This window comes from Plectropomus leopardus, chromosome 22, assembly GCF_008729295.1.
Source record: "Plectropomus leopardus isolate mb chromosome 22, YSFRI_Pleo_2.0, whole genome shotgun sequence".
NCBI lineage: Eukaryota > Metazoa > Chordata > Actinopteri > Perciformes > Serranidae > Plectropomus > Plectropomus leopardus.
The window spans coordinates 19,848,863-19,867,274 of NC_056484.1; the positions used below are offsets into that span (position 1 = coordinate 19,848,863).

The 18,412-nt window shown below is 39.4% G+C and overlaps 1 protein-coding gene across 1 annotated transcript in view; it reads right to left on the reverse strand.

Annotated features, from left to right (window-relative positions):
• The window catches only part of nav3 (neuron navigator 3), a 251,822-nt gene that overhangs the window by 48,944 nt on the left and 184,466 nt on the right, over positions 1 to 18,412 (reverse strand). The window contains exon 13 of the mRNA XM_042511574.1: positions 1,809 to 1,932. Coding sequence (XP_042367508.1) covers positions 1,809 to 1,932 — 124 coding nt within the window. The remainder of the gene's footprint in view (positions 1 to 1,808; positions 1,933 to 18,412) is intronic.

The window sequence follows — 18,412 nt, forward strand, 5'->3', positions numbered from 1 at the left end:
CACACACACACACACACACACACACACACACACACACACACACACACACACACACAGCAGTGATAACTAGCCTACCTTGACAGATGGCCAGTCTCCCTAGCAACACCAGAGTCTCTTAAGAGCCCAGTCTGTTGAGTATTTCATGAGGGGCCAAAGATACTTGGCAGAATACAGCACAAGCCTGTGAGGAGAGCTGAGCAGCGGCCTTCAGTTTGCAACTTATTCCCTCAGCTGTGATTTCAGAGCTCACACACAGACTGGTCTTGGTTTCATGAGACACCAACATGCTTGTAACTTCACATTGGATGAAGAAGTTTATATGGTGATTTCATTTTCAGCACAAAATGAGACTTTTGTTTTCCATCTTTTAGAGCTTATTTTCGGATCAGTTTTTGTAACTGCTTTGTAAACTTTCCTTTCCATGTTTTCTGTTGAGCCGGTAGTTCAGCGATTTAGTATTGCACTTTTATAAAGTTGGGGGACTAACAAGAGACAGGTTACAAAGAGAATGGTCAAAATCTGCCAAAATATCCTGATGTTATTTTCTTGTACCGGTCAAGTTACAAACACATTCCATACACTTCCCATAGTGCAACCCAATAACATCTCTCATTTAACCCTCGCTGCCAAGAGGATCACTTCGTTAAAACTTTACACCATCACTTTATAATGTTTGAAAGGTTCTGTTTGCAACATTCAGAGCATTAATACAGCTGCAAACAACTACTTGATATGTAAAGATATATTGTGGAGTAGTGGCGACCTGAGCAGAAAATGAAGTCATGTTACCTCTGTGTGTGCTGTAATCTGAGCTTCTCTGTTGTCTGTTATGGTGGAGGGTCTGGATGTGAGTCGATATTAGTGCATGTGACTACCTTCACTGTCTGGCTAATCGCCATTAATATGCACTGCTCTCATACAGCAATTACCTCTAGCACTGTTAGCTGTTAGCACCATCAGTTGCTAGCCAGCTCAGTCACCTCCATGTTGAGAGCTGTGTGCAGTCAGCCTCATCCATCTACACGCCCTGAATGACATATAAGCTCTATACCACTGGTATTAATTAAGTTTACCTACAAGCTACTGTATTTGGCAACAAGACCAAGAGCTGCAGCCATGCTAGCTGCTCTGTGTGGCTGTTCTGAGACACGGTGGTACTTTGAGCTACATGCTAAAATAGCAACATGCTCATAATAACAATGCTAAAATGCAGATGTTTAGTATGTGTTATGTTTACTATCTTCACCAGCAGTTTTAGTTTAGCATTTTAGCATGCCATGTCATGGTATGAAAATTTGGTTTTGTTTGCAATGTTTTGTTTGTAAGTGCCATAAATAAATTGTAATTGTCAGAAAAAATTGGTTGAAAGACTGAACTTCACATACAAAAAGACATTGAAGCTGTTTGAGGCCCTTTTTCATCCCTTTAAGGCTCAAAATGGTTTAGTCTGCCCCTGCTCTTGAATTCATCCCTAACGAAGCCACCATGGAGAAATTAAAGAAGGAAAGAAAGAAACAAAGAAAAAAAGAAAGAAAGAAAGAAAGAAAGAAAGAAAGAAAGAAAACTGACTGGTTGGGTGAGAGAGACATGGATCACGAGTCGAAGGGCAGGGGCCCACAAACAACATACAGAGCCCAGAATTTGGTGCTACGCCCCTGATGGGAACGCCATTAGCTTTGCACGTCTTTAGTCATTATCCAATGTATTGGAGAAATTGAAATTTCTGAACTGATGATGGCACTATTGAAAAAGTCATGGGATGATCAGAGTTAATAGTATAATACTAAATGACATGTGCGTGTTCTTACCTGGGCTCCCTTGCTTTTGCGTGATGAGCTGACGGCGGAGTAAGCGGGTGTGTTTATATCATCAGTGCTGATGTTGTCCAACGTGTCGCTCAGGCCGCTGCTCACCGAGCTGCTGTCGTCCCAACTACAGAAGAGAAGGAAAAGTAGGGATCAGAGAGTTTATTTTTTTCTAGTTTGTGTAGTAGCAGGTGTAGTAGCTGTGGTAGCAATTCAAACAGGAGCAGTTTCCCCTGACCTTACACAGCAGAGCTCCGTGCTTTACTAACAAGCCTGCTCTCCATCTGCCATCTTCATCTTCTCACTCTAATTAAAACTTTTAATGTCACTGATGGATTGCAGAAAAAAAGAGCTGGAATCAAGTATGTGTATAATTTCCTCACCAGCTAGGCTAGCAGATCATTTCTAATTGCCCAATTTGTCTCGTCAAACAGCTGTGCTCCCTTTTTAGGGCTGCGTTGACTTCTGGGTATTTGAGTTCTCTTTTTGGGAGAGAGAAAAAAAAGGCATTGGCTCATTAATCGTTAAGCTTCTCATTAACTGCGAGTGTGTGGAGGAATAAAAGGATCTTCACTGTTGCTGTCATGATTTAGCTGTTGTTGAAGGCTGACAGACACAGAGAGCCTCCTGAATGAGGAGCGTATGGATTGAACAGCGATCACTTCCACACACGCTCACTTTAATTACAACAGAATCACAGCTCTGAGAACTCCTGCAGTATGTTTCTCTAATCTGCAAACCCATTTTCAGCCATCAGACACAATAAATCAGCTTCAATAATAATATATTAGCTCTTCTTCCCTTCCATTGTTCTCTCTCTCTGACACACACACACATACACACACACACACACACACACTGACAGCCAGACAGCACTGCAGCTGTAACAGCTCACATACACATGTGCAGTATGGACACACAGATACTGCATTTGTGTTTATGTATGTGTGTTTGTGTGAGACTCCACACTTAGTTGGCATGACAAATCATTATGGGTTTTGTTTTAACCCATTGAAATCTTGACCGACATCAGTTTTCTTGTGCCGTGTTCAGACACCTTTCACAAGCTATTTGACCCTTTGAAAACTGAACAAATTGGTGCGATTTTTTTAAGAACATGAGGGAAAAAAGCAACAAGCAACTTGGTAAGACATGTCAAGTAAACTGCAAGAAATTAGTGAAAGGACATGAGAAAATTACTTTAAAATTAGTGTTAAAAAAGAGGGTTGTATTTTGGAAAATTATCTTAAAAAATGGGAAATTGTCTTAATTATAATCATTTTTCATATAAAATTGTTACAAAAATATATAAAAAACAAATACTTCCTCAAATTTTAACAATTTTGAGGTCATTTTCTTATTTTGTTTTGTTTTGAATTTGCGTATTTTCAAGTAATTTTCTTGTGACTATTTTTTTTACTAGTTATTCTTCTAATTTTTGGGCCATGTCTTGCTAAGTGGCTCATTGCCTTCTTCCCATGTTTTTGAAAGATCATACCAATTTGCTCAGGTTTCAAAGGCTTAAATCTCAGGAAAAATGAATGCAGCACACAAAGAGAGAGACAATCGATATTAACAAAATGACTAAGCCAACAATCACCTTTCATCCTAATGTGAATTTTCAGTCTGACTGATCCGAAACGCACCCTGCATTTGAAATGATTTTTCAAAATAAAAATCTGAAACTACTTCCCGAAGCTAATTGTGCTTTTTTTCGACCAGTCAATTCAGGCTCGCCATCTATAATTCATCGCAGACGAGGATGAGACCCGAAGGCAGGCTGAAAATGAGAGAATAATGACTCATTCTTTAAAAGGCTCACAGAGGAGGAGGGGAGGGGGAATGCGGGCGAGATGGAGATGTGTGCCGACGTGCACTGTGGCTGATAATGGTGCTATTGATTTTCTAAAGTTTGTTCAAAAAATCAATAACCAAGAGTGTCGTTATGCTTAATACACACATGCCATTCATTAGCTATATTGAATTATTTTATTAAATGGAGTGTTAATCGTCATGGAAATGAAAAAACAAACCTCCTTACATGAAACAATCTCACTATCACAGACATTAAGCTGCCTGTTTCTGTGCAGATGTAAAGGGCTTTTGTTAGAGTCTAAATGTAAAAATGAATAGCTGGTCTATATTCACCTGACACCTGTAAGAGGTTTGTAATGAATGCAGTGCGGAGCAGACACCTTGCAACCCAGTTGTCCACTGGTGCAGGATGAAATTGATTTGCTCTTATGACAGATTCAGAATGAACATTTATCTTCACGGCCGAAATCTGAGCAGGTCTATGACTCATCACTGCATTAAACTACAAACTGCAGCCTTTACTTTTAGAGAGGAAAATTACAGCTGTATATAATATGTAAGCGCTACTGCCTGAAGAGGTGCTCATTATCATGAATTAATGGCCTCCATATTATTCATTAATGGACAATGTGGAGGCCATTAATTCATGATTATGGACACTTGAAGGGCATTTTCTGCTTATTATACGGACACTTACCAAAGAAAAATAAATAAGATAATTCTTTCATATTCTTATGCATTTAGTATTCAAAATCTTCAAAAAGATTTTCCATTAGCCAGAACTCACTGGTAACAACTAAGGATGTGACTAATGCCTGGTATTCAATGGAAACGTTATTTACAATTCCAGTAAATAGGATGAACCTTAGATATGACTTCACACTAGAGGCGAATTTGCGTTTCCTTTCTTTTTTATGTAATCAGCCAATATAGCGGTTATCAGAATTTTTACTCCTTAATATCTGTATTGGAATCAGAACCAAACAGTCCATATTGGTCGTGTTCTGCCTTTGACGTCCCTAGAATAGACAGACTCGCCGTAATGACATCTTGAATTCAGTCAGAATTCAGTATTACTATGGTTTAAGTTCAAATGATGCAGAATTGTAGGCTGAAAACATTTTAAAAAATCCTATTTCTGTCAGTCTTTTGTATGGTCATGTGGCTGAAAAAACATTTGTTCAAAAACAAAAAGAAACCATGAAAAAGAACAGAGACACTGGGCCTTTGTGTTATTGAACATCATAACCCATCACTTATCTTGCCATCCTTAATCTGTCATTTTGAGATTTCATTTTCCTTTAATTCAAAGCCATTATCGGAAACACGCCTCAGAGATGGATGTTTAAAGCACAGAGCAGCTTGTCGTTGGAAAAAATAAATGACATCCTTGCAGTCAATCAGAGCTTTTGTATCTACAGCCTCACTGCTGGTGCTTTAATAAAAAAGATGCCGCTGCTAAGCGCTGTGAGTGGAGCTCTGATATCAAACACAAGTCAAAGCGAGTGTTTAGTAAGTGTTTCTGCACGCAGCAGAGTATAGCAAACAAAGTCTGTGGAAATCGATGCCTTTGAAACATGCCTGGCTTGTTTCCCTTTAATCATTTCCTCTAATCTGCACTTAAGCCCGTATTTGCTGATAACGTGGCTTTGTTTTGAGTTGAGGGCAGCAGCATCTGACAGCAGCCTCTGACTTTTTCAAAGGAGCCAACAGCAAGTTGAAGAATATATCTGAGTGTCTGGGTTAAATGAGCAGTTGTTGCTGGGCAAGGTCTTTAAGTTTTGACACTGGCAGCGGCTGCTGGGTCACCTTGACAATCTGATTTAAAGTTACCCCTCTGCTCAGCTTTGGAGTGACGGGGGAGTTGCAGTGCACTCCGCAGCTTCCTCTGAGACCAGCCTTCAGTGCGTGACAGACAACAGGGGCAGACGGAGCCAAATTTAATGCTCCAGACAAAATGAAGCAGTCCAAAGTCACTTGGCTGCACTCCAAAACACAGGTTTCGCCTGCAGACATACAGAAAAACTCTCAAATGTATAATTATATTTATTTGGTGTAAAAAAATATTGGATTTGAGAGCACATAAGCATCAAATTCTCAGAGAAAAACATGCTAAAAGATGGAAATTAGGAGAGATCAAAGACACAGATGGTCTTTTACAAGCGTTGATTGCTCCTCATGCCTAATTGCACATCTTGAATATCATTCAAGCTTCTTTAAAAGTGAGAAAAGGTTCACTTTTTTTCCACATCGCTATTAATTTCCTCCAAACTGACACAAATTGGACTTGATATCATGAAGTGCTGCACATTTACTTGGGTAACACTAAAAGGGGAACTGTGCAACTGCAGTGAGAGGATGGTTAGTCTATAACATGCGCAGCAGAGGCAGATGGCTGTGAAGAAGCTCACTGGCTTCCAGTTCTTATCTAAACATGAGTCTTTTCCCCTGGCTGCAACATATCGCTCTTTCCTCCTAGGGTGGTCTCTCTAATACAATATTGAAAATCTTCTTTCTGGGGAATTAGTCTGAACTGTGGGTAATATGATTCTCACTTTTTCTTTGGGTAATTCTTGCTTAATTAACATAATGAGTCATAGTGAATAGCTCTTGGAGTCATAATCACAAAGTCAAGAAGCCTTTTAGCTTTTGCATTCACTACTGTAAATGTAATTCTTTAAGCTAATTTCTGTTAATTAACAAATGTTGTTAGTATAATAGAAAACAATAAAAAGCAGAGCTGAGCTGCTGAGTAGAAATGCAAACAATGGACTTATTATCTGGAGGAAACAGAAGAAGTTGTGAACATATGTGCCTAAAAGCTGCAAGAAAACACTGTACAGAGGTAGACGGCAAAATACTTGTACATGAGGTGTAATTGAGAAAGGCAATTAAGTATTTTATTTTTGGTTTCTAATATATTAACCCTTTGACACCTGAGCTATCTGGTTTGATTTCTTAACGAGATGGGGAGCAGACAATAAGCAATTTTAAAAGACATGGATTAAAATTAGCAATAAATTAGGAAAACGTTGCAAGAAAATTAACAGAAAATAAGCACAAAATGGAGTAAAAAACAAATAACAAATAAACAAGACTTTCTTAAGAATGAAAGCATACAGTCCTGTACTTATTGCTAGTGTTAATACAGTCCACCAAACTTTATCAATATGGTGATGGGCCCTCAATGTCACATTAAAGTAAAAACTAAAAGTTGAAAGTTGAAATAAAACTCTCAAATTTCACAATCTAATTTGCTATGCCATTCAATTAGCTATTCAAAGTCCATACATTTTACAATGACCTTTTTCTACAATGTCATTGTTAGTGGCGTGGTCCACCATCCCAGCCCTGATTTTAAATTGGCTTAGCATTACTGCTGGTAATTTTATCACATTGATATCAGCCATATCAGCGCCATCAGATATGCTAATATAACATTTCTTACAGTTATAGTTCATAGTAAGTGCTCACCTAGCAAAACACAAGGTAACTTATACTGTGAATCATTTCAAGGAGATGCAATGCACTTGTACTGATGTGAGCGCCATTGTTGAATAAAAATGTCTTCATAAAACAAGACAATAGTCATTTGGGTCATTTTTTGACAGTGGATCAATTTCAATATTACAGAAAGAAATGGAACGGGGAGAGGCAGCCACAGAGCAGGTAGGCTGCATATTCAACAAATTAGCTGTTACGGCTATTGGCTACAGAGTTATGCGGCAGAGTAGGAGTGTCACTTAAGTGGCCCATTTGTGGGGAAATAGAAGATGGAAACCAGCTACAGAAAGTCAGTGTACTCGTCACAGAAATGAGGGTTAGTTTTTTTATGTTGTCATGAAAGATCTGTATTGATCCTTATGATTATCATTACTGTAATAAGTTTACTGCCACAAACCACACACCTGTGGGCACACACACACACACACACACACACATACAAAGTGAGTGCTCTCTTTTGTAGGATAGTACACGCAAGCTAATAAATACTTTTTACATTCTTTTTGATCAGAGACTGCATTAATGTGAAATGGAGTCATATTTCAGTCTACTCACTGATACATGATTGGCCACTGCAGTGTGACATCATTTTTTGGCAACCCCTCAGCCCTACTGCTGCAGCTTAGACACATTAAGGACATTCAAATGAATGAGAGGACTGGCGTTTTTGCCGCAATGGTTGATTGAATGTGAATCCAGCCTTAGTATTTCTGACAAAGTGGCTGCTCAACAATGTGTTTGCTGCCAGCACAAAACCACTCTTGCTGTTCCCACCAGCAACAACAGGTTTCACCAAATCAACTAGGACTGTAATCTTAAGTATGTTAACAGTTAAAAACTAAAAAAAAAAGGGATCATTCTAGCCAAAGACGCATTTTTAAAAAGCTGATAAATTAAAAAAATGTTATAGAAACCCCCAAAAGATTGCTTATATAATCTCTAGGGCTTTTTTATGTCCCTGCACTCGCCATCACTTGTTCTGTTATTACCCAATTCACAATAAAGAAAGTAAAAAAATATATATTAATCAAATAACCATTAAAATCTCCATATTGTATCATTGTACCACAGTGTATTTATGTAGACACTCCGCCTTAAAATAAAGGAAGTTATTTCCTTTCATGACACTAGCTCCCTTTTTAGAAAGAACCTTGAAAGTCCAATCTCAAACTAGAGAAAGGTCAGAAAATGATTTCTGAAAGCCATACACCTCTGCACACAATGAGGTAATAGTTGACTCATCGATATTGATCCACGTCCCCATAAGCTCTGCAGATAGGTCAGGGAAAACCACACTCAGCGGCCCAGCTGCTCCAGTGGAGCTGCTCAGTGAACACTAATAGATGACTGTGTTTGCTGTGTGAATGGGAAGCTGGGGACTGCTGAAGAAGAGCATCCATGCTCTGTGGATCTTCCAGGGATAACGGGTTGATATAAAAACAAGAACAACAAACTAAATTGCGCTCCTCCCCCTGAGAGCCTGCCTGACTGTAACGGGCTGAATATTTCATCGGGCCGACTCCCTGGATAAGCTCCGATCGCTCTGACACAACAGGCTAACGGAGCTCCTCCCCTAAGACCTGCACACTTTCACATGCACGTCACCACATCTACAGGAGAAGGGGGTGGGAGGGGGTTCGCATCCTCAAAAATGGCACAGCCGCACTCAATAACCCTTACAGAGAGGGCGGGCGAGCCGGACTTCTGTGTCATAACTTCTTAAATTAACAATGAGCAACAATGTACAGAGCAGAATGCTTGAGAGGAGACGGCTGTGGAGAATATTGCCTTCTCTCTGTTTCTCAGAAGCAAAGCAGTGAAATGGGCAGATTGCACCAAACATGTCTGATCCCCCCCCTTCAAAATCCACCAGAAAACACATTGTATTAACCTTGTGATGGTTTTGTTCATTGGACAAACAAGACTGTGATGCCTTATTGTCCCACATAGTGCTGCCTTTTATCAGTCAGCATAAAACAGGGGTGGCCTTGCATGATAACTGGTGCTATAAAAAGGTGTGACCTGTTTTTCAAAACCCTGAACCTTTTGGGGAAATCTCAGCGCTCTCCTTTTTATTTTCAGATGCTGCCGAGGTGCCTTTAGCAACGCACTTAACTCTGAAAAGCTTGACTAGAGCTGCTCGCCAGCTAAAGGCAGCTTCCAGGTGAAAACACATGACTTCACCACAGAAAAGATTGAATTAAATATTTTGTATTTTTTTTTTCTATTTTAGTTGCGGAGTCTCACAGCTTCTTTCCCCAGGCTGTGAGACTCCTCAACTCCTCATTGATGCCAAAAAGATGTAGCAGGATTTAGGGTCAAGTTGAATTTCAACCACGTTTAAGAAAAGTGACAAAATAAATGTACCTTCTACCTTTGTTTCAGTGCAGATTCTATTGCAAATCCTTGATTTTGTGCCTGCTGTGCTGCAACATCTCACTGCTCCCATGATATGAATGCACCGCTGTGGCTCCATTCAACCATGCAAACATCACCTCATGCAATATTCAAAACACTTGGTCTTGTTCTTTCAATGGCCCAGAGGAGAAGATGCTATTAGCAGCGTGAACAAAAGGATAACATCGGTGATTACACTATATCATGGAGATTAATGCAATTCAGACAATGGAGATTAATAAATATTTGGGTGGAATGGCGTCAAAGAAAGTAAAGACGGGACGTCTATAGATAGGAACTTGTGCGCAGAAGACCTCTTATGTAACAACACAGAGGGGAAAAAAACGCTCGCATGTACTGGCATTTGAAGACACTGGGACCAGTTTGGATTCTTGAATGGCTTGTGTCTCAAAATGAATCTAGACTATATATCATTATTATGAAAAACCTAACTCCAGTTTTGGTCATTTTGATGTTTTAGCTTCCAGTAAAACACATTATAATCCTGTGGATAAATTGGAAAATAGACTGGTGACAAGAACAAAATATTAGTTCTCACCTCACAGCAATTTAAAGTGAAAAACACCTCCTGAATGAATTCCTATGTCCTCATTTTTTGATCATCTACAGTTTATTTGGTATCTGTGTACAGATAAATAACTCATTGTCAAATCCGGGAAGAACACAGAGGCTTTTGAAGAAGCTTGACAGTAAATGGGAGGAGGAGTGGGCTGAGAATGTTTAAATGAACAAATAAGGTTTAAGATATTGCCTCAAATATAAAGCTCATAAAGCCCATAACCCTAACTGGTCTAATGAAGCTGGTCCAAATATGTCATTTGTTTTTGATGTTAATCGAAAAACCTTTTCATTAGTAATTCATGTCATTCTGTCTCAAGAAAAGTATTTTTTTCCTGTTTCCTTGGCAGCCTGGCACTGAGTTGCTTTTGCTGTTAACTTCAGTCTGCTTAACCCTTTGAAACCTGAGCACATTGGTGTGATTTCTTCCATAAACAAAAAATTAAGACGCAGGGACAATGTCCAGAAAACAATTTTTATAATTAGCATAATTATATATTAAAAAAATATGTCCCAAAAGTATTATTATTTTTAAGCACTTTTTTTCAGGTCAATTTCTTATTTATTTATTTATTTTGTCTTTCCCTTTGTTGGTGCTAATTTTCTGGTAATTTCTTGATCATGTTGCTCATGTTGCTCTTTGCCTTCTTTCCATGTTTTCAAAGAAATTTGAGCCAATTTGCTGCGGTTAATACTACGCAAGTTGGTTTAAAACAATAAACAACTAATAAATCAGATAAAAGCCTTTTTTAAAAAAATTATAATAAAATTTAAAAAAAACCACACAAAAACCCCAAACAAACAAAAAACAATGTATCGTTGTGTTTTCAGGGGGCTTGCTTCAGGTAGCACAATAAATCACTAGACACAGCTCAGAGTAGAAAACTGACAAGCCACAACAAAGATGTCCTTCTCCAACCCCCATGACAACTATCTGTCACACACTAAACTTTGAAATGCTCTGTATTTCCTCTGCCTCCCACACACATATAGAGCAGGGCTCTGTAATGTAAATGGAAAGCACTCATCCTTATTTGTCTGTACCATAATCCCAGTTAATGCTGCTGAGCTCGTGCAATTAAACGCGAGAAAACACTGAGAAGTCCCTGCGAATGACTTTACTCTTCTTCTCCTGCCAAGGCTGACTCTGATGGAGCGCACAAAGAGCCAGCCTATCACAACAAAACTAGACTCAACTAACGCAAACGCACAGCACAAAGAAGCATCATTCAGCTGTTTGCAGATTGAGCGAGCAGAATAGTTTCTAGCTTTGCTCTCAACTCACCTCCAGTGGGATGGACGCTGCCTGTCGTCTTGCCACAGAAGTCTGTTTCCCTACCGCAACTCCTACCACAGGAGGCAAAACCCCACCTGGCAGAGACGCCAGAAGCTATGAGACGACTGGGAGTCCTGAGAGGAAATGGGAATGAGAGACAAAGGAAGAAAGGACTACCTCACTCTTCCACTTTCACCCCGTGATGCTGCTACTGGCTCCCCCTCCTCTCTCCTCGCCTCCTCTCCCCTCCCCACCATGACGGGCCCTGACAGCCCTTGGAGAGGCAATCAGACATGTCGTCAGCAGCGGGCTACCAGGGGTTAATTAAAGGAGGATGACAATGCAGATTTGAGCCAAATCGAGGAAGCTGGATGAGAGCCGACTGTGCCTCGTCTTTGCCAGATGCCTCTGACTGGAAGTGATCTCATGCATAATACGTGAGATGCTCAGAAAAGTCTCTCCGTGCAGCTTCGTGTTGGGACATTATTCACGACTCTCAGGCACTGACTTGCCTTTATTTATCCAGGCAGACATCACTGCCTACCTAATTCACAGTCGCACAAGGCTGCCCAGTATCACGACTTTATTTGCTGAAGTCTGGTGTCAGAGGGCAGTAAATGCCGCCTGGATAGAGATTGCAAACAATATGAGCTATCCTGCTTCATCCTTTCCTCCTTCTGTTCAGTTCTCATCATCCAATCCCTCTTTGTTTTGCAATCAGACTTTTGTCTCTGATACTGAACTTTTCTCACAGTGACAGAGAGAAGCAAGCGGATGCGTTTCATAAAAACGTTTTGGATTCTTTTATGCCACAGGAAGAAAAAATTCTTCTGCATGATGACAAAAAAAAGAAAAAAGATCATTCTTCATCGCCTGTGGAATCCAATTCAGCTCTGCAAAACTCAATTAATGTGAGGAACAGAGTGACCTTGGAGGGACGGGCTGCAAATGTGTCCGTTGCCAAGCAGTGACAGACAGCAGGACGTCAGCGTTGCCTGGCTGGGCTGGTAAAAAGACGTACTGGCTTCCTGCTGCAATGCAGTCAAAGATGACAACAAAATCTTTAGCCGTTGAGCAGCGAGGGGTTTCCAGCGAGCCAATGCGACCCGGCGGGGGGTTTGTTTGAGTCTGTGGCAAACTGCTGGCAAGTGTGCAAACAAACAGGCCTCATAAGTGCTCGCAAGCCACCGCTGGGCCGACCGCCGACCTCCTTGTCATCTGGTCTGAGAGGAGATAAACTCACTAAACAAGGATACTCATGCTTTATCCAGGGGCCACTTTTCAAAAATATAACAGGGGCCAGGGGCCTGCTAATGAACAAACATTATTATTTATCAGTATATAATTACTAATTTGCAATGTTTTAAATGTTTCAATGTTTGCTGTTTTAAAAAACAAGTTATATGTGAATGCTTTTATATGCACTCTGGCATTAAGTTGAGTATCATAGCACTACACCATAATTTCAAATACACTGTACTGTACAAAGACTATCTGTGCTTTCTTCAAACATCTAAAGAACACCTAACACGATCACAATGAAGTCTGATCTGTTACTTCATATGATCAGAATGCAATTTTGAAAGTAGAGCTGAAACAACACAAAGTGATTTTTTTTGTGGTGGCCCGCCACAATTAAATCTGCCGCCATTTATTGATTTTATTTTTTTGGAGCTGGACTGTTTGGTTATAACTGCACCTCTCAGAGTGCAGGGCGTACTCTGGGCAGCAGAATGTCAGGCGCAGTGAAAGTCAAACTTATAACTTAACTGTTCATTGTACTGTGTCTAAAAGTTTGCTTTCACTCCCTCTGCAGAGGCTGCTCCTCTAATCCATTGATCTGATCAGCTCTGACCGGATCGACAGATCATTTATCCACACCATGATTCAAACTTTTCAAAGTGCTGCTGTGGAGAAAATGAACTCATGATTTGTTCCACCTTTGCTGCATTCACGGACCCCAAACACCTCCGAATTTAATTTTAATTTCTACAAAAGGGACACACACAAGATAAAAAGCGAAGTTTGCCGACCCCTATCCCCCAATGATAATGGATTCATTGTTTAGCAGAAATAGTAAAAATTCAACAGCTTCTCAAGTGAGAATATTTGCCTGTTTTCTTACATCTCTATGATAACAGTAAATTACTGAACTGCTGGTCAGACAAAACAAGCAATTTGAACACATCATCTTGTGTTCTGGGAGGATATGATTTGCAGACTAATGACCTAACTTCATCTACTGTTTTGGCACAGGAGATCCTTTAAGTTTCTCGGATCAAGGCATTACAGCGTGATAGAAAGCAGCAGCACAGTGGCAGCTCTCCCAAGCCCCTCAGCTGAAGTTTGAATCCCACCACCAGAGATCTTGAAACGTGTCCAGAAACCATGATGAGCAACCAACGGCCGACTGGGAGACAGACTATACAGAGCTGCCACAATTAACTGTATGTCTGTCCTGACACTTAAAATTTGACACCTAAATAATAGAGTCTTCTGCGTCTTTTATTGTATCTTTCGGTGCTTTTATGTGCACAACTACTGAAAGATAAATGATGATGATGATGATTATGAGGTTATAAACAGAATTTATGAACTATGGTCTTCTTTACAGGTCCACTGATCAAAAAATAGAAACACAACCAGTAACAGGATCCGTGTAGCTTCATAAATGTTTGACTGCCCTAATTACACCATAACACTCGTCATTTAACAAGATTACATTTTCATAATCCACAACAGAGTCGGGCTCCATGGCACTAAAGTGAATTAGCAATGATAGGAGCTTTGTCGATTCTTATCTTCACAAACTCATTAGGCCTGTCAGATGATGTATGTAGTCATATCCTGGGAAATTTTCACCCAAAAGAATTGATGCAGCTGCAGCAGAAGTCCCCAACAGTCTACTTATCCTAAAATCTATCATGCATTAGCACTATATATGGACAGCAGTACCCCAGACAAATGAACCCTATTATCTTTGGCCACATTAGGGCACCGAAGCAACACAACATTTGATACAAATATCTTAAATTGACTGCATTAAGGTATTTTATCCAAAAGGTCAGAGGTCAGCTTCACTGTGACTTTTCTGGCCATCATTCAAGGCCATATCTCAGCAATTTAAGGGCAGACGTTTTTTCTGATACTGAATTGGTGACGCTAATTTTGAAGCATCCATGTCTAAGAATATATAGCTTCTTTACAGTGACAGTGACAGTGAGTAATCAAGAAATGAATTATTGAGTTAGGGCCAAAAACATGTTTTGTGAGGTCACCGTGACCTTGACCTTTGGGCACCAAATTCTAATCAGTGGAGACTCAGTTGAGTCTCAGTGAATGTTTGCGCCAAAATTTAGAAAATTCCTTTGATTTCTTCTTGAGATATCACATTTACATAAATGAGAACGAGCTCAAGTTTACAGTGACCTTGACCATCAAACTCTGATCAGTTCATCTTTGAGTCCAAGTGGACATTTGTGCCAAATTTGATGAAATTCCTCAAATAAATTTTTTGGGATAAACCAATCACAAGAATGAGACAGATGAGGTCACAGGGACTTTGATCGTTGACCACCAACATCTAATCAGTTTGAATCAAATTTGAAGACATTTACTCAAGGCCTTCTTGCAAGGAAAGACCACCCAAAAATGCCATGGCAGTCATAAAGTCTGGCAAGAATTATTTCAGATTCTCCATTTGTATCTAAAGTTATGAATACAATGAGGGCAAGCTACTAAAATTAAAGGGAAAATTACAGACAGCACACTGTCATTCAGGCATAAGATACCATTAAGATGATAACAAGAGCTAAATGTGATGCTTTAATTTCATGGTTGTTTATTTTTCTTTTTATCACAACTTGTTTCCAACTGTACAAGAAAGACGATGCTTTGACTTCAAAAACATGCAGACAATTCAATCTTGTAAATGAATTCCCAATCCAAGTAAACTCTCAGGGGCACGAGCTCTGCATCAACAGTCAAATAAGCTGCAGCTCTCTCTCTGTAAACACTCGGCCTTTTAACTAGACAAACTTATTCGATTAAAAGTTTTAAATCACCAGAGCGTTAACGCTCAAGATATATTGGAACCATTGCGGGTAATGGAGGGAATCGCTCTCTTTCTAATACAGCACTACATCACTGCACAGTTAAGATCCACAGGTCACCTTCTTGTTCTTTTACTATTACAACACATTATTCCTAATGTGGCTTTGTGGTACAACAGTTTCAGGAAAATAGCAGTCATCAACATGCCGTCAATGCATGTCTGCATTAACACACACGGGTTGTCGTACATTCTTCATATGCGACCTCTATAACACATGCATTATGCACTAGGGAGGGATATAAATGTCTCATTACCCTTTTATGTCACCTTTGTGTCATTTTAAGGTGAGTCATCATTATGGCATCACCGTTTCCTATAAATCACACACAGTCTGAGCTCTGAATAGCAGTGCCAGATTGCATGAACTACAGGTATAATGCAAAGAAGTGACCCTAAACACAGAGACAGAGAAAACAACAACATGTAGTAAAGGTTCTTGACTATTCCCAGAACTGCTGACGTTACATTAGGATGTCCAAAACTTGTGAATGCTTTCTTGACAGTTATTTTTTTCCTTCTGTTTCTGCAAAAAGCAAAACATGAATGGAACACTGGACTAATGGAAGAAGTTAGAGACTGTATAGAAATTATTAGTGGGGGGAGAAAGGTCAGAAAACTAATAAATGTAAATGCATTCAATTAGAAAAAACAACAACTTTTTTTTAAAAATGAGATTAACTTGTCAATTTAGAAAAACAAGAGCAGAGCTTTATTTTTCATAAAAACATTTTTTTATCATAATTCTGAAAAAATAAGCTCCTTAATTCAGATAAATGAGAACAGCATTTTTACATAAAAAACGTTTCTGATAATTCTGAGATTATTTTGTTAATTCAGAAAAACAGGGCATTTCTTCTCTCAAGTGAATGCTTTATGCTCTCGTAGAAAAAATGCTGAGGGAAGGGTCATCTTCAGTTCTTTGTGGGAAGAGCAGATGAGTCTCTTTCATTTTTCTCTCATTATATTTTACATTAGGCTCCCCTACATATCAAGCCTCAGCATCATCAAATGTATTTCTTTTTTTCCTATTGGAATTTGAGAAAGTCTATGTTTAGATTCTGACAATAAAATTAAATTTTTATGCTGCGTCTTTCTCAGTTATTAATGGCAAAACAATTGTACCTAAATATGTGACATTGTTTCAAGATACTGGGAGGAGCGTGTTGCAACTCACATATTTATTAACACTGGGTTGGGCTCTGAATTCTAAAGAGATAAAAAACATAAGGTTCAGCCTAATCATTTGCATATAGTCCCTTAACTTTCATACAAAAGAGATATGGCATATTGAGGCTACTGTGACCCGTGTGTGATGATCTAGAACTTGACCATATGGGACCTGTCATCAATCAGAGGGAAAGAGGCAGGTCTAACCTCAGCCAGCGTAACCCCTTCAACCCGCTCACCCCTGGATCTAACCTGATGAGTCCAGGTGGATGGATCACCTATGGGACCTCAGAAATCTCCAGTGTGTGTGTCTGCTGCCGTTTGTGTGTGTTGCTGTGTTTCTGTGGTCGTGAACCTTTCTGCACCTTAAGTATCTTTAATCAAATTCAATATCTTCTAGAATATATTTTCTATTTTAAGATCTTGTAAATTATGACTCAACAGTGGCTGCTGCTTCTTCACAAAGAACTCAGTCTTAGTCTCATTTATTAGGTTTAAGCCATCAGTGTTCTTATATACATAGGCCTATGCACTTTTATACTTTGAAAACAAGTTAACCTTAAATAATAGAAATCTGGGAAAAGCTAATTTACTTTCTGGCAGAGACTTTCTATAGATGAGAAGATTGATACCACAGTCTTGTCTGTCTGTGAAATATGAAGCTGGAGCCAGCAGCCTGTTAGCTTAGCATCAAGACTGGAAACAGGGACACAGCTAGCATGGCTCTGTCAAAACTGTATCAAAATCTACCTACCAATACCTAAAAAACTCACCAATTAGCATATAAAATCATTTTTATATGCTAAGCTGTAAACTGGGCTAGCTGTTTCCAGGCTTAATGCTAAGTGAAGGTAACTAGCTACTGGCTATGGCTTCATATTCAGTGCCTAAAATCTCAAACTAGATTTTTTAATCAATGAATAAGTACTACATTGTTCCTAACATATGAAAAAAGCAGCAGCCTGCTAGCTTAGCTTAGTATAGGAGCAGCAAGGACTGGAGGCAGGGAAACAGCTAGCATGGCCCTTACAAACTGTAATCTCTCATTTGTTTATGAAGGTGTTAGCAGTTAGCAGTGATTTTTAAAAAAAACTTTGGACAGAACTGGGCTTGCTGTTTCCTGTCTTTAAGCTGGCCAAGGCACTTGGCTGCTGGCTGTATCTTCATATTTAGTGGGTGGTATCAATATTCTCATCTAATCTAAAATGTCAAATGAGAGTTTTTAAACTTATCATGGCTGAAACTAGTGTATTAGAACTGGAAGTGTTATGCAGCTTTAAAAAAAATCACAGTAGTTAATTTCTGGTGTCTTACACTGTAAAATAAAATAAAGCGGTAGCTAGAGGCCTCATATTTCTAAATTATGGGGCCATTTATCTGTCGTTTTTGTGATAATACCTCAAAATTGATGGGTTTATGATCTTCCACCAAGACACTCGAGGCCATGCTGTCTCTTACCTCTCAGTCTGAGCAGATGAATAACCTGCTCTTGACAGACAGAGCTGTGCTTCACAGTCAGAGGGGCATATGGCCCAAAGATCAACATGCTGAGAGTCAGGCTCAGAGAAGGACAAGCTGCAACAGCACAATATACAGCAGCTGATATCTAATAAACAATATGTCAAGTTTTGTTCAAAAAAATATGACATTAGGGGAATAATTAGGGAGCTATCTAAATGTATAGAGTACAAACACAAAACAGGATGTTTTCTCAATGTAAAACTGCGATTGTGTGAAAATATGGACAAAAATACT